Raw genomic sequence first — 25796 nt, 5'->3', positions numbered from 1 at the left:
TCTTGTTGTTCTTCATCAGGACAAGCTTGCTTTATACACAAAAACCTGATCAGCCTTAGTTTACTGACCACCAGCAGAGAGAAAAAAGAGGGGGTGTTGGCGGCGGGAAAGAGAGCTAAACAGCAGGGGCAGTCCCAGTGGATCGTCCTTCACCACACACCGCATTCTTGCAGTTCTTCTCATGTTTCAGTCTGCTTCTTTAGGCCCTACACAACAAAACCTACCACTGCTAAACCACATCACTCCAGCTCAGGCACATGTAAATTGAGCAAGTCTCACCACAGGGACAAATAGAGCAGCACTGAGTAGAGTCCCCAAAGCTGTTCTGTATGATTACTGGAAATGTCACAGTATGTGTTTAAGCTGGTAAAGTTAGAGCCTGCTGATGTTCTTCTCAGACAAATAAGAGTAATGTCACCTTCCAGTCTTGTACTGGGTGTGCAGTTGTGTTGGTGACCACTGATGGTCAGTAATTATCAAGACTCAAGGATAAAGAAGAGGCTACTGAAAGAGTAGACACATTATTTAAAGCCATTTATCTTAGCCATACATGTGTTGGTGCTTGTAAAAATATTATAGTTTTTTTTTCTTTTTGTTTTTCCCAAAGAAGTAGTTGTGAACTGGGGTTTGGGCACTGCCTTGCTGCCACCTCTTGCAGCTGTCATTGGTGCTTGAGCGATGGCAACCTGGCACAATAATATTTGCATTTATTCCGATATTTAGGTTTTGCTTAGATAAGTAGGTTTTTAAATGTATTTGTTTAGATGATTGACTAATGCCAGTAATTTTAAAGTCTTCACACATGTAGTCACAACTTGTGTTTATGTGCCTGTGTCTGTGTCTCTACTTCATGTTTCATAAATACTATATATGACACTGAGCCAAAAAAGAAAAAAAATGAAGACTGTGTTTCCAGTGGCTCCAGTTACCATAACAATGACTATGAACAACATAGATTAATTAGAGGCTGCTGTAATGTCTTGGAAATCTCCTTGACTCAGCAAAACATAACAAATAACAGGCATCTGCAGAAAAGGATGAAGTGGTCAAGTTAACACTAAGGCCCTTTTTTTTTACATGTAGCTACTGCTTGTGATCTGGGGACTCACAGTGGCACCTGTAACCATGACATCCGAGTTGTCATGGCACCCATGGTTACCATGGCACTAGCCTCAATTTCAAAGCCTCTATGCCCTCTGGGGAAAATAGGACACATCCAGTGCAGCAGAGTTTGCGAAAGAGGGGCTGTGTTTCAAATTATCACAGTAAGGTGATGAGGTTTGAGGCACTCAGAATTACAAACTTCAGCTCCAAAATTCTTGGGACATTATGCAGAAATGTAAAAGCGGTAAATTCAGTTTGACCTTTATTAATAGAAAACAGTCCAAAATGATGGCTTACCTTATTAACCTTATGAACAAATTTGATGCCTGAAACGTTTTCCAAAAAAGTTGGCACAGGCTGGTGGCCCTTTTCTTCTTTGGCACAGAGAACCCAAAGACCCAAAGTTATTTCCGCTGTGCATAGGTCCCCTTTTAGTTGAACTGTAACCCAGAGAAGTCAGCAGTGTTTCTGGATACTGTTGACGCATGGTTTCCACTGTGCATAGTTCAGTCTTAACTTGCATTTGCAAATCCGGTGACAAACTGAATTTATGACTGATAATAGTCAAAGTATTCCTGAGTCCATTTGGTGAGATCCATCACAGAAGTGTACCGGTTTAGTGCACTGCTGTCTGAGGGATGGAAAGTCATTGTCATTTGGTTGTTTACGCTCACAGGTTTCTCCAGGTTCCCTGAATCTATTATTAGGCTTGTAGAATACTTGTAGTTGCCAAGTAATTAATGCTGTTGAATTATTAGCTGATACATATCTTGGCAAAGTGGTAAACCTCCATCCATACTTGTAGGCCTTTCTTGAATGTTCCTTTTATACCCAAGCATGATTGCATCACCTATATAAGAACATTCCTAGTCTTGATGTAGATGTGGTAAAACATAAATATCTTTTCTTTATAATGTTTCCAATTAAGTGTATTTACAAATCATTGCTTTTTGTTTTTTATATTTTTTTCACACACACTATCCTGACATTTTTGCAATTGAGATTTGTACTTCCCTCATTTTTGGGGGAAATTTATTCTAGATCTAGTCACACTGCCCCAAGTATTTTGTATCTGTACAAAAAACGGCTTCAAAACTTTAGAAAAGCTTATGTTAATATCTCTTTATTTTATTCAGTACCATATTTCCTTGAAATATAATAAGCTAGACATTAAAATGTATTTTAGACATGTTAAATATTTAAATTGGGAAAAGTTTTGAAAAAAATGTAAACAGTAATATGCTATAAATATCAGTTTATAGTAATTTCTTATCAAGATATCTGCGACAAGGCTTGATCACTACTCAAAAATATCTAGGTAATAATGTAATTATTACTTAAACTTTTGTGTTACACAGCTTTCTCTACTATTGTGGAATCATCTACAGCTCCATTTATCATTCTAGACAAATTTCAAATTTCAGCTTTTAATTATTTGATACATGTGAAGTTGAACCGTACAAGCAAAATATACTGTCTTTTTTCTAAATATATCTGCAACGAAATTGGCTTTAAAGTCTGTAAAACTGTGATTCTACATTTTCTTAACAGTGATTCCAGAGCATGGTGGTGTACATTCCCCATGCGTATTCATAGGACACGCAGCTCACCTTTGCCTATGTTGTCTTCTTGTGTATTAACATAATATTAGTTGTGGCATATGGCTGCCATGCCCTGTAGATTAGCCTTCCTGATAAGTCAGGCATGTGTTTTAAAGCCCTACAGTACAGTGCGATCTAGATGCTTCCTCTCAAAGAGGCCTGCTTTGAGTAACCACTATACTGACTTGGCTCAAAAGAGGCATTGTATGTGCATGTATCCATTTGTGAGAGTATATGTGTGTGTGTGTGTGTGTCTGAGTGTGTAGACCTCACATCTGCTTGTTTTCTTTGTTCATCGCACACCCCCCAAAACCTCCCGCTTGGAGTGTGGTTTACATTCATTATTAATTTGACTCGGGCTGCAAGGACGCTTCTCATCTGTCCCTCATTTCTTGCGTTATGAAAGAGACTGTGTGCCATTGTGTATATGAAGCGTGTGTCTGTATGCGAATGTACCCTTTGTTGAGCAATTATAATGTATAGTTTATACATAACTGCTTCCTCATTTATCACTATAGTACGTATTTTGTCTGGCGATAGCCGCTCAGTTGGTCAAGAGTGTTTTCTACAAAGCCCTGAGTCAGTATTTTTCTGCACTGCTGATTGGCTAGGGGCAGTGCACTGAATCTGAGGGGGAGCTGAGAATCCTCAAGGCATTGTGACAGGGATGCAGAGAGACCCCAGAGACCAACCGACTTCAGGAACAAATGAAGTATTAGAAAAATGAGTCAGGTCCTCCGTCATTGCCTGTGTATTCAGTTGGCTTCTTAGAAGAAAGAAGATCCTGACTTTAAATCCTACAAGTGTTCATGTTCTCTGTCAACTGCCTTCTCCAACTCAATTTTAATGTTTCATGTGTTTTCACTCAGTTTTAGGATATGAATCATCATTATTTATGGTCGAACGTTGCTTCTAGGAGTTTTATTCTGAGCTCTCTTTTTGATCCCCTCACATGCTCTCTGCTGTATTTATATATGTTTATATTTCATAGCTTCCTCTTTCCACTCTATAATTTAATGCAGCCTTCCTTTGTTTCTGTTCATTTTTATTAATGTTATTATTCCGTATCCAATCAAAGGAATTCGATTAGACAGTTTCCTCTCTAAGAAAAGTGGCATGCTTCCAGCGATTGGCTTAAAATAGACCATGTTCTTCATGGAGTTCTGCATTTTCAAAAACACCCCACGTTCTCAGTCATGCAGGCACAGACACACACACACACACACACACACACACACACACACCCTATGTATTCTTTTGCTCTTTGTTCTGTGGAGATGCACACATACACCATTTCTTTGATTACATTCCTGCAAGAATATGGTGTGAGTGTTGTTTTATCAGGAGTTTTTGCAAGGACAGTCCCACTCTCAACATTGACCAGGGCTGTGGTCATTTTCCTTGATGTCACAAACCAACACCACATCCCTCTCCAAACTGGCATCCAGTGGGACAACCAATTACAAACATTTGTATCCTAATTTAACCTCACATCTGTATGAGAACCCATTTTATTTCTGCTTTTTTTTCCTATGGCTTTCCCCGCAGAATGGCTTTAATAGGTTTTTCTTAAGAGAGACTTTGTGTACGACACCAGCAGCTCCAGCTTGGGTTTCTCTGGCACTCTCGATCTCCTTCGCCACAACTTCCGGCACAGTTGCCAAAGCAGCGACACTGCAGTATATCAGCATTTTTCTTTGTTTTTTTTCTTTATTAACGATCTTCCTCTCTCAGCACACATAAAACTGCTGTGCTGTTTTACAGAAGCTCAGACCCCCTGCCATGCTACAGTCATACTACTTTCATAAGCGTTTCATGCTTCTTTACTAAAGCTGTCCTCAACTAGGGATTTTCATAATCGAACAAAAGTGCTTTTTAACCAAAAGTTGGGCTAAATGCTAATGAATAAATACATGCTAATGAATAAATATCACTATGAGAACAAATAGGACCAAAAAACCTCAAACCTACTTTACACCTTAAATGCAAGCTTTCTTTTTTGTCCCTCTTTCATTGAGAGCATTGTTAATAAATGTAAAGCATGGCTGGTTTTTATTTGGTGTTGGCTCAGATTTTTTTTTGTCCAGTCCTTTGCACAACTGATGGATGTGAACAGTAAAGTAAAACAGGACCACATTAATTCTGTCTTTACATGTTAGCGTTGAAAGAACTGTAATATTGTGCTTTATGGTACATCTGCTTAAACGTTGCCATGGTGGCAATGTCACCAGCAAGGATGGATAATTTTCAAAGGAGAGCTTTAGCAGTATTGATTGGTAAATGTAGCATTCAACTTGGAGCCTCATTAACTACTTGATTCAAACTTGAATAGAAACTGCCATTTTTACTATATTTTAATTGTAATGAGGAAATAAGTATCTGCTTTTTACCAATTATCTCCATCCAAACTGTACACAACAAAGGTTCCTCATGATTCTTGGCTTGGTTCTATGGTTTTAAAAAACTTTAATTGTTAAAGCACCTTTGTCTTAAGTTTTTTTTTTTTAACCTTTAAAAGGTTCTCCTCATTCACAAAATTGTTCTTTGAAGAACCATCAATTTTTTTTGAAGAACCATCAAAAATTTGAAACCAAAAGTGGTTCTTCAGTAGCATGTCCCCAAAGAACCCCTTTTGACACCTCTATTTTTGAGAGTGCAATCTTTTTCTCTCCTCCTGTTGGCCTAGTCTGCTCAGTGCCCTGGCTCTTGGGACGGAGGTGGATTTATATGTGTTTATCCTCTTCAGAAGAACTGGGTTTCTGTGCCTGGTGCTGCTAAAAATCCTCCAGTTCCTCCTCAGACCCGGAGGAGGTGTATATCTGGTGTTCCTTTCATCTTTTTGGGATTTGGAGCTGGGCAACTAGGGCTGGTGGAAATAGGACATGTGCACACTCACACATGCACTGTTAGAAGTAGCCTACTGTGTGTGTGTGTGTTAGAAGGGTAGTTGTGTTGAATAGAGTAGGATGTGAGTTAAAGGTCTCTGTGTGCTCTGGATATAAGGACTTTGAAAAGGATCAGGTAATAAATAGCTTTTCTCTATGGCTCGATCTTATGCTGTTGCTTTCTTTTTTAATTGAAAAGTCCAAATAACCTGAAAGTTAATGTTTTCTTTGTCACAGATTGTGTGGCAAGTGACATAGAAGTGCGCAATACAGCAAAAATATAACATCACGTTATATAGTCACATAGTGCTGATGATGAGATCAGTCATGTAAACAATATACATAATTGTGGCAAGAAGGTATTAAAGCCTGTACAAGCCTGATTTTCTTAGTATTAATGATCTCTATCCATTCTTTCTATCCATTTTCTGTCTTGCTTTTGAGCTGCCTGTACTTAATAGCTTCCAACTAAAGTCAAGCACAGCTCCAGAACATATGTTTGGAAAAGCAAACAACTGTGGAAAATCATTTTGGTCAGCTTAAACAATTGCAGTCAGCTCATAAAATTGCAGTCAGGTGATTACATAGCAATTAAGATGCCATGATGTATCAAAAAACGTCATGGCAGCTTGGATGCTGTGATGTTAATTACTACATAATTACAACGTAGTGACATAATTGATCACAATAATGATACCAAATTGTCATTTTGCCTTAGGCCAGCACTGCTTACATGTGCTTGTGATGTGAGCTCACAGGCCATTAACAACTTCCCTATAGCTCTGCCCCTTCATTTACATATATATTACAGTCCATTTGGGGATTTGATTGACTCATGAACACTAACACAATACTTAACATATCGCATCCTGTGGGATGTGGGACTGATCTGTTCCGCAGTAAACACTCACTCCTTTCCCTCTACCCCCCACACACACTCCACATGGATTCCAGGTCAGAGGTCACATGGTGTAGCAATCTGTCATGCTGTCAGCAAGCCACGCCCACTGTTGGGTGCAATGAATCAATCAAAGAAGTTGTGTGTATGTGTGTTAGAGAGCCATTACCATGACGTGTTGGTGAGATAGAGAGACACAGTCAATTGGCAACCTGATGCTCTTCTATCTGCAGTGTCTGCCTTGAGGAGGTCGACCTCTTTTGTCTGTATGTCTCCATAATTTTGCTTTTGGCACTGACGCACATGCTTCCTAATTAGTGGTCTTTGCTTCAGAAACTAAACCTTAAAGCTTGGACTATTGACCTACTGTCTGCCCAACCTTGACCAGTCCTTGAAAATGTAGCTAACAAAGGATTGACCATGAGAACAGGCTAAATTCTTTTAGATTTTATACAATCATCGATTTAAATGTATCTTCTCTATAAACCAGCAATGATCAGTTTGCATGATGATAATACACATTTTAAATTCTTATCCTGATCTCACTTGTGATATACGTCGTCTTCAGTTGATTCTGTTTACATTCAGTACACCCGTAAGCGAGCAAAGAGAATAATTACTGATTCCTCCCATCCAAACTATTTTTTCCAACCACTTCCTTCTGAGAGGTGCTACAGATCCATAAAAACTCTTCTAACTCGTGTGTGTTATTATATTCAGTCAGTAAGATTTCTAGCCTTTGTAAGAATGCACAGATGAAATTGCTGTGTAATTTTTCATCATTCTCCTATACCATATGTTGTAAATTTTTATAATGTTTACTGTGTGTATTATATTTATGTGTACTGTGCTACAACAGAGTTGAGTTACATCTTATTGCATCAGATACAATTACCGCTGACATGTGTCATGAAATAATGGGTTTGCAAGTGTCAGCAATAAAATAGTCAATCAGTCCAAATTGTATCTGTACAGGGAGAAGAAAAAACATTGTTAACTTATAATTATTGTAACAAGTTTTTTCCATGTAATTTTAGACAAATTTTATTTGTTCTTTTAAAATTTAAATTTGAAAACAATTGTGATACAGCTGATTTCTTGATTGTGTATCTTTTTTTAGATCTGTACTGCACTCTGGAGGTGGACTCCTTTGGCTACTTTGTGAGCAAGGCCAAAACCCGAGTATTTCGAGACACCACCGAGCCACACTGGAACGAGGCAAGTCTCCTTTGACTGAAGTCCAATCATACATCCCATTTCACTTCCTTTATTCAGTCAGACTGAACTATTTTAATCGGATATTGCTCACACCAGTCAAATATCCTAATAATTTTCTCTTCGCACATTCCTCCAAAAGGAGTTTGAAATTGAGCTGGAAGGATCTCAGTGCCTGCGAATTTTGTGCTACGAGAAATGCTACGACAAGTCCAAGCTCAACAAAGATGACAATGAGATTGTAGACAAGATCATGGGCAAGGGCCAAGTACAGGTAGGAAGAAAAACCCTCTTGCTGTTGACACATCATGCGAAGTGTGTTGCACAAGTGCCCTCATAGGAAAAAAAAAACATCCACGTGAACAAGCATAATACCTTGGGCTTCCCCTGCCTGAGTCAGTAGTATTGTTGTCTGCTAAAAATTTGCTTGCGGTGGTGGCCTTTATTGTCTGAGAAGCGGATGACTTTGGCTTGGATTTTTCCCTCCTTCCACCATGTGGGAAAAGTCCCAATTAAACTTCAGTGTGTGACTAAATGTGTGCAGTGCTTTCACTCTGAGAATGTGTTATTTGAAGTGTGGTAGTGTCACAGTGAACGTGTTAAAATTCAACTTTTCCAATGAACAAAACAGTACTAGGATCTCAGAGAGCAGTATATGAGAAAAAGCTGTCAGGACTGGAAGTGTAGTGGCTTGTCCCTTTTTATCTCAGTTTCTGTCATGACACTTTTCTTTCACAATGAAAATGAGTGTCAATTGATGATTTTTTTTTTTTTTCCTCTCTTGACTTGATTGAAGAGGTATTTTGTGTGTATGTGTGCATGTGCTAAGATAAGCTATGGATACTAGGTAGGATGCACTACAGCAAGCCCCAAACAAAAAGGTCAATCAAAAACCAATGGTGAGTGGAATTGGCCGATTTGCACCAAGGAGAATGAAACAGTAAAGAAACAAACATACTTATTAAAGAAGTCTTTCAGCTGTTGGTGCGATTAGAGTGTGTAGACCTCTCTTAAAGGTGCAACAATGGTCTTAAAATGTAATTGTAAACCTTAAATAAGTTTTAAGTTTTACTTTGTAGATGCATATTTATACCTTTATGTAATAATGTAAATTTTTAAATAGAAAAACAGCAACAAAAAAAAGCCTGAAATCAAAACAGGGTGTGTGGGTACAATGCAACTTAAAAATATAACTGCAGTGGTATGTGGTGCAGTTATGTTCCCCATCTAAAGGTACTGAAGACACCCTTGGGGATGCCACCCCAGTGACTTGAGGTGTGCCACCCCACTGAAAATTTAGTACCTTCTTTCTGAGAGGGCATCTGGCATGGACACAATGCCAACCTGCTTACTAAAAGAAATACCATCATTTATGGCCACTATACAGTATACCAGCTACCATCCTACCATTTTATATCTTGGTACTGAATAACATTCTAACGGGAAACAAATCTTGATGTGGGAAACAAATCTTGATGCGCCAGGTTTAAAACAGAAAATAGTTGCATATAATTTAGTGACTCTGAGATAGCATACATTTTTAAATAGTTTTTCCAGCCTAAACATTTTAGAGGTAGTAATTCTACTCCATTTCATAAATATATTTAATTTGGGAAGTAATAATGCTGTTTGTGAGTACATATTGGGGCCACGAGCACATTTGGTGCAGTCCCTTCACACAAGTACTACATCCTGAGAGTTTAAACAGTGTTCACAGATTTGCCTCTGTGTAAATGCTGTGTCCTGCCACTGATTAAAAAATCTCACCCAATAACATGCATATTTAAAAGATTTCAAGAAGTAGAGAAAAATCTGAACAAAACCCATCAAGCAGAATCAGCTGCACTTCACTAGTTACCGAAAAAGCTGCACCAGAGTTGGCTTCTTCAGTCATACCCTTAGCAATGTGTCATGCTCACATTCTGATGCTTGTGTTTCTTGGTGGTAAAGTACAATGTACTTACTTGCCAAACTGTCACATGTGACTGTCCTGTTTAAACATCTGCTGTTGGTAATATCTGCATGCCCTGAATGGAGAACCTATCCCATAATAAAACATAAAACACCCGAATAGTGATTTCAGTGTTTGAATTCTGGACCTTTAAATCGTTAAGAGCACTCTAGTATCTGTGCACAGCCCTAGTAAGAACCCAGCAAGGCTGTAAATATACTTTCTTGATGTTGAGAAAATTCTAAAATTCTCTTGGGAGGCCTTTCTTATTGGACTCTTAGCTCGGCCATCTAGCATATCATGTGAGTGACTGATAGACTCTGCGCCAGCTCTAATGGTATTGCCATTATCAGTCGAACTGCACTGCTTTGCCAAGCTAACTGTTTAACTCCACACTAAATTATTATTATTCCAAAAGCATTCCTCGCATTCTCATTCTCCTCCTGAATCTAGGGCAGCATCTAAGAGGCGGAAAGTGGGGTGAATTTAATTGCAGTGCAGTTTCTCTTGTTCACTTTCTCTTTTTGTCTCTGGGGACCGTAGCTAGGGGTGAGCTGAGAGCATCTCTAGTTTTTCTGTACTTTCACCGACACACATACACACGCTTTTCAGAGATGAGAGAGTGTAGTGTATAGTGCTGATAGTGTTGATGGCACGTGTTTTGCAGTGGTTTTTTTCTCCCTCAAAACATGGACACTTCTAGTTCTCTTTAATGGTTTTTAGAGTTCTGTGTTACTAAATCTGAACAGAGATTACAGTCTGAACATAGCATTTTAGTTCAGGCTCATTTGGATAAAACAGCTACATATTATTTTGTGTGAATATTTCATAGTGATGGACCAATAAAATTGGTCTAGCACTCCTTGGAAAGTTTTGTTACACTAACATATATTAAAGTTACATTTAAAAAAAACATTTTCATGAAATGTTACTGTGGTTTATACCTTGAAAAGTTATTGGGTGACATGTTCTTGTATTTTTGACTTTTATATACTCATGACACTTTTGTGGCTAAATTTGATATAGAAAACTAAATTCATTTTTGCCACTGATGCTTGACAGATGTGTGGGTTCCTTTGGTTTCAGAAGACGTAGGAGATACATGAGAAAATGTTAACCTGCTGGACAGATTTACCATCATCTTTAGGTCGTTCATCTAGGTCTAGAATTGGTCTACTTTACAGGAATGGCAGTTTCATAATGATTGTGGAGCAGACTGTTCCAGTAAGTTTCTGAGCAAGAAATTCAGTGTTTGGTTAATTATTGTGTGATCTCTTGAAACATTCTGATGCACCCCATCCTCCTTCCACATATCTGAAAGACAGTGAGGCAATGAGGCATGTGGTTTCCTGGTCTTAACCAAGAATGTGTTGGAACACTTGCCTTCCAGTATGTGAAATGGATCCATAATGAGGCCTCTGGAATGAAACATCTGGAAGGGACCACTATCCCATTCATAGGGGTAATTAGTTGAAGGGTTTTCAATCAGCTGCTGTCCCTGAGTGCTGTGACAAAAAAAAAAGAAGAAAGAAAAGAAAGCTTATTGCAGGGGACATCAGATCCACTCCTGAAAGTCTAGAGTCCAAAACTGGTGATCTACATCTGGTCAAATACACCTACTAAACTTGGTAACAAAGTACTGAGTTGAATTAGGTTTCTGGATGAGGATTCTGGCTCTGCAGGACAATCTGAGGACCCCTGGCATAGTGGAAAATGGCATTGCCCTGCACATGGAAAAGTTCAGATTTCTCATCCATTCAGAAATGCCCATTTATATCAGTAAGAGTCCTTGGGCAAAACTCCAAATTCTAGATTTGCCTGCTATTGCATGTTCCTCTGGACAAGAGCATCTGCTAAATACGTAACTGTAAATAAATTATATGAAACAGACAGGGCCAGTTCGAGGGCTAGCCATAGCCCTCTCTTCTTCTGAACACCTGTTCAGCCTCTCAGCTGCTTGCTCCACCTCCTTATCTTAGGTTCATATTTCCATGCAGCAGCTGCATAAGGGCTTGTGTGTGACTGAGAATGTGATTATGTAAGGAACGTACTGAGATGCCTACCGCGCATGGGCTTGTTTGTGCGCCACGTCTTTGCCAATTGATCTGCTTTTGCTGTGTCTCCTCGCTGTATCTCACATACAACCGTAAACCAAAACAAGCAGGGAACATCACATTTGCAAGCAGTAAAGAGATATTTTCACCACATGTGGAGCTGATGCAGGCTGAACGAGGGCAGCCCTGAAGGAATAGGATGTACTGTCCTGAAAAGTTCTCAGAACTCAGATGTTCCTGGTGTGCTGGAAACTGCAGAAACGGAACTTCTTTGCAGAAGGGAACGTAGAAGAACAGTGGAAGGAAGATAAGCAGACCAGGGCAGAGTGAAAGAGTCCTATCATGATACCATCCTGCTGGGAAAGCGAGCTTGTTCCAGTATTCATAATTGCCCTAATGCTGGTTGAAAGCTGTAAATGTGAAATGTGTGCAAGCTTCTTGCTAGAACTCACCAGCCTTGCTGACTTTCTGCAGTTTGAACTCTAATTTCAGCCTTAAAGTATTTATTGGGTGATACATTTACTTCTATGGTTGCAGACTGGCCAAGGGATGTTTGGTGTCTGAAGTGTGCTTCTTTACTTTTGCATTAGAGCTGACTCTAATATAGCTAACTAGTAATAGAATTTTTTAAACACCTGTTAGGACTGTGCACAGTACCTAAATCATCATGCACTTGCCCCAAACCACATCAAGTAAATAAGTAACCATAGCCTTATTTTAGGTTTCTGAGACTGCTTGATGTATTGATATCCATAAAAATGAAATAAAGCAAATCAAAGACAAAATTCAGACATCAGGATACCGCTGCTACAATTCCATCTCTGCAGTGTGCCCTTGTTAACTTTTCTATTCTGTCTATTCTGAGGATACAAGGCGGAGGTCACACGGCTTCTACGTTAACAGTGTGGCTATACAGATGACACATCCACTTAAAACCAAGATACCAGGGGTCAGTATTGTTTACAACCTTATGACCAACACTCATTTGTGCCAGTTCTTCTGGACAGCTTTACAAGGTCACTGATGCAGGATCAGCCTGACTGCCTTGCAGCATTGAAGATGAATCAGAGCTGTTGGAGCTGGCCTGTTTTCTTAACTGGTCAGGCTGCGGTGGAAAGAGCCCAGATCTTTCCCCTCAGTCCCTGGGGAGTTTCCAGTTTATTGACGGAATCTCTGGCTAAGACATGTAAAAAGGCCTTAAATGGTCAAATCCCCGTTTATAGCCTGTTACCCCAAGTCATGTATTTTGTTGTTTTAGTAGAAGAAAGGGAAAGTTCATGCTGTATTCTTCATTGCAGTGGGATGTCACAAGCTTCTTTCTCCTGAAAACTGCAGTGAATCTTGAATGAACAAGTAATTAAAAAAAAACAAAACATGTAATTGATAAACAAGTGAGCAAGTGTTTCTCTGAACTTTGCCACCAATCAAGGAAGTAACTGCTGTCACTAGCAGGCCAGTGGAGTTCTCAACTCTTCCAGCTGGTCTACTGTGAGTTCAGCACTCGTTATTCTCTTTAGACCAATCAACAAGGTCAGGCCACAGAGAGATGACCTCTGACTCCTGTGGATCAAAGTAATCAACCCATTAAGAGGTACATGATCTGATTCTGCTCTCATCCCAATGGGAGATGATAATGGTACATTTAAGTGATGCTAAGTGGAACAACGTGAAGTAAATCAATGACTGTCCAGTTCACTCGAGTTTAACTATATATGTACCTGTTCTATGCCGATTCAGCCTTTGTGTTTGCAGTGAGGTTGAATATGACATTCCCAAGAGGAAATCTTCCATAATTTTTAAGCTAAAAATAGTTTTCTAAGTATTCTATTAATAGAGAAGGTTGACTCAATTCTTAATTAAGTTCATTCAGGATACTCTGAAAGAGGCTTTTGCTCAGTCAGATAAGGTATAAAAAAAACCTGCAGAAGTTTTCGCCTTCCTTCCCGAAACTCTGTCTAACGGATTCACTAAGCTGCTGACCCTAAAGATTGCATGACGGTGCAGCCTCTTCTTTGGGGACGCGTTATGCAACGGTGGAGTTGACAAGCCTAGCACTTTGCATACAGGAATTATGGGGGATTTAAAACCAGCACTAGCTATGCTTCTACTGGCCTCCTTGGCCTTGCTTGCCCCCCGTATCTGTCTTTTTCTCTTACTTTTTCTTTCTCCACCCTTTCCTTGGGGGAGCCAACTTGCTTTTTTCATCTCTTGTGCTCTCTCTCTCTTCTCAGGTCCTTATCTCCAGGAAAGCTTGTGGGCTTTTTTTTTTCAGTCTTATGCAGCTTGTGGCTGCTGTATGTGCTGTTGGTGTGTCCTTGCAAAGGTTTTCTCATCTATTGCAGAGTTTGGTTTTTCAAATTTCAATAATGTTCCTCCAGTTAGTAACAACACTCTTCGATTCTGCTCTTCTGCTGCCAGTTTTCATGTTTTCTTTGAATGCTTTCATAGAATCATTTATCTTTAGTCCCTGAGAACGTGATAATAAACCAAACTTTACTTAAGCAGCGCCTGCAACACAGCAAATAGATTTATTTATAGACTTGATTTACTTCACATCAATTTTAGATAAATCTTTTTTTATTGGATATTTTATATATGGTGAGATCTTATTTCACCAATCAGATACTGGGCTTATTGGCTAACAGAAACCCTGATGCACATATAAATGCTAGTGCTGAAAAAGGTCTAATAGTCTAAAGGTCTAAAGGTTTAAAAGGTCTGCACTGCACTGGATGTTTTCTGCAGGAGTATGTGAACCCCCACTTTACTACATCAGGTTCTCTGTGTTGTTGGATGGTGATCTAATGATACCAACCTGGTCACTGTAATGCTCCATTGGCTCTCAAATCAGGACCTCACCTCACCCTTAACCCCCTCTGCTCTCCCAACGGAGGCCTGCTAAACCCAAACTGAACCAAGACCCCATTCAGCTCTAGCCTTTGACCTCCAGTGACCTGGTCTTGTTAACCTAAACATACGTGCTTCCCAGTCCATTTCTCTGTCTTTTTTTCAGTTGTGCGCTTTCTTTTTAATCCGTAACCAGATCTCTTTGAACGCTTTCCCAAAAGATGAAGGGAGTGAGAGAGAAAGAGCTGAGGGGAGAGAACAAAGCTCAGTTTTCCTGGCAGTTCGCTGGATACTGAAACACATGATGAAGTATATATAGTATTAGAGCTCAGAGTTTACTGAACTCCCAGCATGCTTACACCACACATTACACCTCTAATTAAGAGTCTTGTGCAAGACCAGAGGTCCACACACAGCTTTAACATTGTTCCACCTCAGATTGATTCATGCTGTGTTTACCCTGATTGACTCAGTCTCTGTTCACTCATGCTGGTTTGGCACTAGTTTATCTACATTCCAGCAGCTTTTTGGATTCTGTATATTTGTAATAATAATAAGGAAACATCAAAGTAATCCAGTAGAATCATGTGAAGTATGAAATTTCATGATGCACTGCATTGTTCCTGAAGAGTGATGTAATGAAATTGTTGTGAAGTCGTATCATACCATGTCAAAGCCCATAATATTTTCTTTCTATTGGAATTGTTTTACACTGTTTGAAAACATAGACTGACCTTTACGTTTTGTGAACATTTTATGACAACTAGACCAAAAGAAACGATTCAATTTTACCTCAAATAAAATCTCATTATTGCTGCATTTACATTTTGCCATTGTTGCGTGCCTCTAAGAAGTATGCAACCAACAGTGGTCGCGCAGCCATGAAAATGTTGGCATGATAGTAGGTTCAGTGGAGAAGGTGGATGATGATCAGAGGAGAGCCTTAGCTGTTTTGATTGATTGTTTAATGTGGAAAAACGGCAGTAGCATTTTGTTTGCTCTTTTAGGGTTCTGGTATAATACTGTATGACTCTACACTACAACAACAAAACATCCATGGTTCCCAAAAGATGAAGATATGTTTTTTTTTTTTTTTTCCCCTGCTGCAATTGATGGCAAACACTGGGAAAATTTAACTGAACTATCTGCTAACCGCTGCACTGGACTGCTGTTGCTGCTGTAGGTGGGATGTTTGGTTTTGGTAGTGCGAAGTAAAGGACACAAGGTAGCAGGATGCAAGTGTTAGCTTGGTGTTTGTTGTTCATGATAAAGTCAAGATGCATCATAAAACGAAAAAAAGAAGCTAAGGCACTGGTACTGGAAACAGTTACAGGGTGGTGCTACAGACAAGACAGGGGTAAGGGGCATGACCAAAGAATGGAGCAAGAGAGCAGGAAAAAAACAAACAAACAAAAAGATATGAGGAAAGGTACATAAGAAGAGGAAATGGACAAAGACAAGGAGCAAAGCTGGATGCGATATTATTACAGCATGAAGTTTAGAACATTAACATGATGTTAAAATGACCATTTCAGAGGTGCAAGGTCTTGATACGATGGCGAGGCATATTAAAACAGTGTGATTCTATAGGACCTTTGTGACGGGGGGGGTGTGTGCACTCATGCAGGCGCTTTTGTTATTGTTTTTGTGTGGCTGCGTGAAGGCATGTGAATGGAGTATGGTTTCTAAGGGGAGTAATGTGGTCTGCCATAAATCACACACCGTTCGTGTGTCATGCTGTTCTGTAATATGTCATGTTACTTTTCCCCCCTTAGTCATACACACACAACCACCCAGGGGACAACCAGACAAAGCAGGGCCTGTCAGCACTGACAGATGGGGTTTTAGGGGTGCACATACACCCATACGCACATTCCCCTCACAAACTCAGTCACCCCTGGGGTAAATTCTGGCTAATTAGAAGGACAAATTTATCACATGCAAATGATATCAATGCAGCTGATATCCCTGACCATAAAGAGCCATGTCATTCAAGCTGGTATGTTTGAAGCCAAACTATCTCTGTAGTGTTATAAACTGCTTTAACTCCTCTAAAAAAGCAGTCTAACCCTAACCCTCACACATACCTCCTTCTCATCTCACTAACCCACAGGGCCTAAAAAAAATCTCTAGGCTTTTTTTGTGGCCAGAATTTTTTGAGTAATAAAACTTGCTCCTGTGTGTGCCTATTTGAAGAGTAGAGTTTCCTGATTTTAAAGAAAATCGAAGTGTTCACATCTGCAGTTGTCTCTTGTTGAAACTAATGTAATGCTGTTGTTGTTCATATCTAACCACAAATACGTGACACAGCACTGTCCTGGTAATCTAAACCAATCTGTTCATTGATATTACCATGTAGAACTTCCATTTCATACCCCAAGTTGTGCTGCCTTCTACTTTACTACTTTTTCAGCTAAATATGTGTGTGTAAGAATTAAGAATGGTTGAAGTCTCATATATGATGGTATTAGTCTGGACTTGTGGCACTGAGGGACTAAACAGAATGTTGTAAAGATTATTTATACCACTTGTTTTGGTAAAACTGGAAAAGTAGTTACCTATATAAATGGATGTATTCATTATCTGTTTAAAGAAGTACATATGCAGTGTTTTTATTTTCATTTTTAATTTAGACTTTTAGGGACTCCCTTATTTAAACTTCTGGTAAGATGTCTTGATATCTTTGAAAGGCTATATGTGGTTTGTTATTGCTCATTTTCATTTGTTCAAGTTCATTTTTCATTTTTGTTGTTTCACTTTTTTTTTAACTGTAATTACTTGATCAGTCATCAGGCTAATCATTAGATTACCTGATTGCATAATCGATAGCGATATCACTGCATGAATCACAGTTCTTCTGGTTATATTCATCCTCATTATATCCAAAGACTAAAGCCCTTGAATACAGGCTAAAGCCCCTCAGATCCCCTCTCTGTAACATCGTTGTGTGTTTTTCCCCACTTAACTGATTAATGTCCTTCTTCAGGCCTTAAAACCCTCTATGATACACCCACAGGCTCTACTTGTGAAACTCTGCTTTTGTAGTGTGGGTCTGCAGTATCTGGGTCACGTTTAGTCAGGAAGGACTTTAAAGCCTCACTAAAGCACCTTCATTTAGCTCTGTCATGGGAGCAGAGCTTCCAGAAGGTTCTTTGTGAAGGACTGATCAGCAGATTTGACTAGAGAGAGTTGCCATTTTATCCCCTTAATTCTAGAGAGAATGAACAATGAATTGTCAATTGAATCCCAGAAATGGAGACTGTCTTGCACATTCCTTGTTGTTTTCTCCCTCTTTTTGTCCACATGTCCATTTTGTCAATGTTAAAGCACAATGATAAAATAAGATAAGAGATTCATGCAGCTGTTGTGCTGGTGCTTATGAAATCTCCATACATCAGCAGAACTATAAATCACATCAGATGTGGATAAGGAGTTATATAATCACTCAAAGACTGGGGGAGATTCAGACCAGCTGCAAGTATCTTCCTAACACTTAAAAGCCGAAATATTACTTTCATTTTGTTCTACTATTTAAAAATGTCATTACATATTATGTTACTTAGCTGATTATGCAATAAAATAGTTTTTCATTTGATTTTCATTCTGTATTGACAGGTTTGATTCTGCACATCTAAACCTTGTCCCTTTGCTCAAAAAAAACTGGCAAAAATGTAAAAAATGTTTACACTTTTTCCACAAAAAGACTGCATACGACAATTACTTTACATTAAATTCAAATGATAGACTCCTTTTCTACTTACAAACAGAAATTTTAAAAAATTGTTTTTAAATTGTTTTTAAAAACTTGTTTTAGTGACTTCTAAGGGTCAACACCACATAGAGCAAGGAGAGGAGTTAAGCATTGCGGGCGTCCCATGTGAAACAAAGGGCAGAACACATAAGACACACTGATGAATATGGAAGAAAGGAAGAGAGAAGATGACTGGAAAAAGAAGCCACAGATGGTGTCCAATTATGTGCTGATATTAATGTGAGCGCATAGGGCTCCATCCTGTATGTGCCTGAGGGAACAGCTATTAGTGTGCCTTCATCCTCACTAATGCTAATAAAGCTTACCAACAAACAGTGATTCGTTTTAAGGATGAGTGCTGCAGCCAAGACCCACTGATCATTAGAAATTGACGTTTTATGCAGGTAGAGTATTTCTCTGGGATTGATTTATGATCCTGTAAAACTTTCTATAAATTGGCTTAATGGCACAGCAGAATGCTGGAGTTTGTCCACATGAGAGTAGTTTCCCCAGCCTAAAGCCAAAGGATTGCTAGTAAAATATTAGTAGGCAATGTTGATGCTAAAAGAAACACCAAATAATGAATAAGGGCTAATGTGTCTGATGTCATGCTAGCTTTAGCCGTGTTAGTATTTTTGTTATTTTCTTGTATTCTTATAAATAAACTAACGTAAGCTAAACCACATGAGAGCACATGGGTTTTAGTTATTGTTAGTCATGTTAGTACTTTTTGTTTAGGTTTGATTTTAACCTTAATTAACATGCGTTAAACCACATGTGTCAGACTCCAGTTCTTGCAGGCCACACTACTGAAGATTTCAGCCTTCTGCCTCATTAAACCCACTTGATTCAACTCATCAGCTAATCAGCAAGGCCTTCATGATTGTGTTCAGATTGTTAGACAAGAAAATCATCTCCACAGAGCTGTGACTGAAAATGAACCCACTTTGCCAGGTCTGCACTAAACTGAAAAAACACAACCTGTGTTACTGGTAATGGGCAGATTTAACCAGTAATACTAGAAAAAGGTCCAGCTACTGAGAGAAAATGCTTAATTGTTGGAATATGTCATAACTTTAAATGTCATACTGTGACAGACCTCTTATGAAGACACTATAAGAAGAAAAAAAGAAGAAAGAGAGAACGATAACAAAGAATGAGAGTGTGCTGCACACAGATGAGTGATGTTTCATCATGTCAAGATCAAAAATCCTAAAAGGCATCATGCGGCCCCCCCACCTGCTACCTTTTCTGCTCTCTGAAGCCCCAGAAGCCCCAGGGGACACACACAGCTAGCACCCCCCCTCCCGTCACATCCTTCACACCCCTGCTTTCACTGAACGCCTTCACTTTAATGGCATCTTCAATAACACTCGATGCATGCCATCAGATCTTTAAGCTAGGCATACGCTTCTCAAATTTTGAGCCCGACTTCCATCACAATTTGCCCCTTCTGATAGATATTTTCAATCTAAAAAGATTGCCTAGTGCAGGAGGCAGTTGATGGCACACTGCAGATTAGATTAAAGCATGTAAAATTTGGTACTCCTTAGCCATATAATTTTAGTGATTTGAGAAATAATGCTTTTCTTACTTTTCACCTTCTTGTTCAGATCCGTTAAAGCAGTTTTCCTGTCTGTAGGTAATGGTTATGTAATATTCTATAATCACAGTTTGGAGTCATGTCCCATGTGCAGTCCCATACGTTGACTCAGTGCAGATTGGCTTGGAGCCCAGCTTTTAAATGCTTTGTATTTTTTCTCATTCTGCTCATGGTTTGAATCAGTACTTCCTGATCGAAACAAGTACAAGGCATCAAATATCCTAGTTCGCTCGAGGAGACATTTCATCAGCACTGTGCTTAAGAGAGAGGGAGAGAGAAAGAGAGAGAGAGAGATGGAGGAAAAGAAGATGCACGTTCTGTGTGGGTGTGTGCAGATGTCTACTGTGAAATAGTCTTGGGCCAAAAACATTATTTTTAAAGCTGATCATCCAGACAGTGTTTATTTTCTCACAAAAATACTATTCAATACAAATAAACACACACACACACACACACACACACACACACACACACACACACACACACACACACACCTTCTAAGCCGCTTCTCCTTCTGGATCACAGGGGGTGCTGGAGCCTATCCCAGCTGTCATTGGGCAGTAATAAACAGTAATAATAGTATATATTATGTCTGCCAATGTTTGCCATTTCAGTTACATTCAATAATTCAAAAACTTGAACCTGAATATAATATCACAGGAGCGCAAAGCGAACGTGTGAAAAACGGCGTGACCGCAGTGTGATTTTCATCACCGATGACCATTCAGAGCAACATGAGTGCACTCCTCCATGACTGTAACACCCTCATTTTCTCACTGCTATATTACATCTTTTTTCAATGGGAGCTGTAGCTTTTAACTTTGCTTTAGCTTTTATTAATTTATTCCTGGTTGTTTCAGCTGTAGTTCTCCCATGGGCACTGTCCAGCATGCTGCATAACGTATCATTACTATCATTACTGATAGTGCTGATATAGCAGCATCAATTGTGGGCTGCTTATAAATAATACATTAGACTCAATGTACTTAAGTGATAAGCAAATGAATGGCATTGCAATAGTTGGAAATACCTTTTATCAAGAGAGCCATCAAAGTAAGTTGCAGCAAGAGGGCTAGAGTGACAAAAGTGCATGAGCAGCTGGATTTCAGCCTGGAACAACAGATTACAGCAGTTAAAAGGTCAAATAAGGCAAACATGTTAATGGCAATGAAATAAATTGTAGTGTTATTAATTAGCTGCATTTACATGTTATTGACCAGTTAACTCTAACTGATCTAATATTAGTGTTTTTATATACATTTATTGAAGCATTTTGTGAGTATGACATGAACAGTGAAATAAAACACATCGTACCCATCCACCCCAGGCTTGCTTCAGTAATATACAACCTTAAATTCAACATGAATCCTCTCGTGAATCAAGCACAAACCATTGTTCCCATGCTAAAGACACACCTGATTCAACATATAGGCTAATAATACTAGCCCTTCCTGAGCTCAAGTGGATATTAGAGCAGGAAAACAAGAAAATGTGCAAGATAGGGAATACTCCAGGACCAGAGTTGGGTGCCTGTGAGTTATTGTGTAGTTGGAAGAAGGGAGCTTGTGCTTCTATGGCTGACTATAAAGAAGATGCATGTTGAAGACTGTAGATTTACATTACTTATCTTAGATGAAACTTAAAAACCGGAGATATGCAGTTTTACAAGCAATAACTCACTCATGGCCTTGACAGATGGTTTTAAACTATTTTCTTGGCCGACATAAACGTTTGCACTATACTTTTAGGTACGTATACCGTTATACAAGTGTTTGTGTGTTCAAACTTTTTTTCTCTCTGCAGCAAATCCTGGCCATGCGAGTATATTTGGGCAGCAGACCCTGTTAAATACCAGAAACGGTTGATGCAGGAGTGACAAGAAGCCAAAGAGCATTCCACTCCCTCACCATAAAACCCCACCACTTTTCATCCAAAGAGGGATAATAGCAGTATGTCAAATCACTCACGAGACTACCATCTCCTGTGTGTGTTAGCTAGGGTCATTTCATGCTTGGTCTCTTCAACCTGATGCCTTAGTAGAGATTGATTACCCTGGTCACGGTGCCACTGGCACGTTTGAATCATTGCATGTGTGTTGTGTGTGCTGGTGTGTGTATGTGTGGTTCTGTCATCCTGTTGAGAGAGAGAGAGAGAGAGAGGGAGGGAGGAAAGAAAGCCTGCCATGCCCATCGTAAGCAGCTGGGTCTTTCACTGGTCCCACATATCCATCTCTCCTGGAGCTAGAACCAAAACAACAGGCCCCTAGGTTCTCACTGCTGTTTGCCAGCCCAACTAATCAGATTTCACATGAATAAGGGGTACATTGTATATGTCATTGCTGTCATTAACACCTTATTTTCTTTATGAATTTCCTTTAAATAATAAAAAAAGACTGCCCTTTACATGGTGTTGTGACAAATGGACCAATAAATGTCAAATTCCTTAGAATAAAATGTTCATTGGCTGTATAAAGCTAAGAACATTTTTCCTTCTATAAATTTTATATATGTTTTTCCTTCTGCCAATTCAAAAATGAGGTTAAGTTACTAAAGTCTTCTTCAAACTTAGACAAAGTATTTTACATGAACACTCTCAGAAATACTTGTGGCTAGAAAAGGGTGGAAGGTAATGGGCAACTGTTTGAAAGACTGTATTATCATAATGCTACCTGACACTTGCTAGCTTTCATTCATTATGAACAATGAGTTAATTTCCTCTCTAAGTTTTCTTTTGACAGAAACCTGCACTGTGTTTCTATACAGATTGCTGTAGAGACATTACCAGCTTTTGATAAGATTTATTGTAGAGGGTGATCTGCATGCCTTTCCATTTGTTCTGCTGGTGTAGTTGTATATCCACTACAGTGGCTCTTGTCCAAATGTGGTCAGTTTTGAGCAGTTCTTTCCATTGCAGTGGAGCAGAGCCAGTCATGCAGTTGAGCTGCATAATGCCAGATTTATTTGGTGTATTCTTGGAAGATGGTAATGGGAGAGATGTGTGTTTGCTGGCTGGCCCTTGTCTTGGAGATTAGATGCTGGTCTTTTTTGTTTGAGTCTCTGTGGATGTGCTGAATAAGTATTTATTTGTTCTGTGGTGGATAAAAGATGTTAGTAAATTTGAGAATAACGGTAAGGTTAAAGATTTGATTCTTTCAGAAAGAGGAGAAAGTCAAGCTCAACTCTTGCTTCAGATATGAAAAAAAAAACATCCATGTGTGTTTCAGTCCATTATTCCACTTACTGTGACGAGACAAGTCAACCTAATGGGTTCGAAAAGATGTGTAGCTGTCAAGAAACTGTTACTGAGAAAAGAAAATGGTCAAAAAAAAGGAAAAAAATTGCAAAGAACTTGATGTTCTTAGGACAAGGGACTGACTACCCCAGGGTCCAGACCTCAACATCGCTGAATATGTCTGGGATTTTTTGGACCTTGTATATGTTTTCTATCATAAGTAACATCTGCTTAATGGTTGTCTTAGCTGTAAATAAAATAAACAAAGGGTGGTCTCTGACATTTGCGTAGTAATATATATGTATACACAACAGATTCTTCATCATGGAGAAGAACCGTTCAGCCTTACAAAGAACCTTTTAAGCATTCTAACAGTTAATCTTCTTCTTCTTCTTTCGGCTGCTCCCTTTAGGGGTCGCCACAGCGGATCATCTGCCTCCATCTTGCCCTATCCACTGCCTCCTCTACTTTCACACCATCCATCTCCATGTCCATGTCCACCTCACTACATCAATAAACCTTCTCTGAGGTTTACTTCTTCTCCTTCTACCCGGCAGCTCCATCTCCAACATTCTTTGCCCAATATATCCGCTATTCCTCCTAGTTAATCTGGTTTACTGAAAAACCAATAACAAACTCCCCTTCTGGTGTTGAATAGCATTGTGTAGTAACTTTTATCAGCTAAAGTTAACCCACTCCCTCTAGTTGATTGATTCCCACACACATGTAAAAACAAATGCAACTTTAATTGATAGATATATCAATAATAATATAACAAAAGACTAGCCACAAACATATATTTACATGTGCACTAGTACATTCTAAAGTGTAGTGAAGTAATGCTCCCATCATAAACAAACATAAATATACTTAAACAAATGTGCACACAGTGCAGTCATTTTACCCTGGTCATGATTTAGCAAAAAAAAAGAAGCAATTTTTATTGGGGAAAAAGTCAGTGGCCCAAAGTAAGATCTTACTGCTCAAGGCTTTTCATGATGCAAGTTCCATAATGTTCGTTTAGCTGGTGTTTGGAGAATGATACCAAAAGGTTAGATCACTCACTCATGGCCAACCCTTTTCACACAGACCAGTCAGTCTCAGAAAACCAAATTTGACAGAAATGTCAGCAAAACATTTTTGTCTCACCTTTTAAATGCCATTCTCCTTCACTTCCCCCAGACATTGACCACCTCCACTTAGACCCCCACTGGAGTTTTCACTTGCTATTAGAGCTCTGGCAATTAATACAGACCCAGAGCTTTAACAGAGTAAGATTTATGCTTCTGACCTTCAGGTTTGTTGCTCTTCTGTGGTGGCTGGCTGTGATTACGTCCTGCTGTTGTTTGAGATAGCAGGTGGGTTTGGTGGAGGTAGATATCTGGAGCTTTGCTGGTAGGGCACGTCACTGACTGACTAACAGAGATATGAAAATAAAGCTCATGAAAGAACATTTAAATTCTAATCTTTAGTGTCTTTTCAAAATTCTGGGTTGGTGTATTTTTCTTGCATTTAAGTTTGAGGTTTCTTTCTCAACCTGTTGTCTGCGTGTGTGTGTTGGCTTCAGTCCACAGGGCACTAGGTTTGCCCTTATTTGGCTGCTTTAGCTCTGGGAAGCAATGGAGACATTTTCCCAGCCATTAACTGCTGGAGTTCCCATGCTTGGAGACTTCAGTAACAGACTCTACTGCGTGCTGCCCCCGCTTAGCTGCTTGTCTTGGGCCAGTCCTTCATCATCCATGGGAGCAAAAAGGCTGGCTTCAGTGTTTGGAGGTGGTGCAAGGTGGCTCTTGGATGTAGTGTGTACACTCTTTAAAATAAAGGTTCTCAGTGGTTCTTGGCTTGGACATATGAGTTTACTAGAAACCTTTGTGTAGAAGTTCTTTTAACTTTCTTTACCAGGCACTTCTCAGATAACAGTGATTCTTTAAAAAAGATTCTGTAGGGAACCGAAAGTGGGTCTTTGAATTGAATGCGATGTTGAATAAATTTTTTTTTTTTGTAGTGTTTTTCAAATGTTTTCAAGTAATTTGCTGCTCTTGCAACACGGTAGGGCATCTGAATGCACTTGGAGGACTGCTCAGCTGAGTGGACATGAGCTGTTAGGATATCAAGGACTGGTCAGTATCACTGTAGATAGACAAATGAAAGAAACTGTGCTCTTTTGGATGATAGGACAGAACCATCTGAGCCAGTTATGCCACTCTAGAGCCCTGTGTTTGCTTGCTTTGAATAGCCGTTTTCACCAACATGTTGTATGGGAATAATATAGTCTATGATAGTCTGAAGAAGAACCTACATCATAGCTTTCTAAGTTTTCCACTCAGTCATTCAAGCAACCAATATGGCTATGGCCTTTAACCTGTAATCTAAACAGTCGATTAAGAGACCAACGCAGGGCTGTGTGATATACAAGAAGTCTGTGCGCTCTGTCTGTGTTCTGTGTGCTTCACTAAGTGCTTGGAGGGTTGTGTTATTTCCCTCCTATCTGTCTCCGGAAGCAGCAGTCCAAATGGGTCAAGACCCAAATAAACACTTGAAGTCCTGCATGTTTCAATGTCTTTCCCTACTCTAGAGCAAAGCAGAGTGGTAAAGGATCCTCAGTGGTTATTGGCTTGGATGTACAGTACTGTGCAAAGGCCAGAGACCATTCGTC

General features: G+C 39.4%; 1 protein-coding gene across 4 annotated transcripts in view; it reads left to right on the top strand.

The window, feature by feature from the left end:
• abr (ABR activator of RhoGEF and GTPase) overlaps positions 1–25796 on the top strand; it is a 193110-nt gene that overhangs the window by 127245 nt on the left and 40069 nt on the right. For all 4 annotated transcript variants that reach the window (XM_017699035.2, XM_017699053.2, XM_037533388.1 and 1 more), the window contains 2 exons: positions 7609–7706; positions 7846–7977. In XM_017699035.2, the coding sequence (XP_017554524.1) occupies positions 7609–7706; positions 7846–7977 (230 nt within the window). The remainder of the gene's footprint in view (positions 1–7608; positions 7707–7845; positions 7978–25796) is intronic.

This window comes from Pygocentrus nattereri, chromosome 23 (genome assembly GCF_015220715.1).
Source record: "Pygocentrus nattereri isolate fPygNat1 chromosome 23, fPygNat1.pri, whole genome shotgun sequence".
NCBI classification, from domain to species: Eukaryota; Metazoa; Chordata; class Actinopteri; order Characiformes; family Serrasalmidae; genus Pygocentrus; species Pygocentrus nattereri.
Note: the sequence above shows the minus strand (reverse complement) of the source record. Positions and strands in the feature narration are given on the sequence as shown.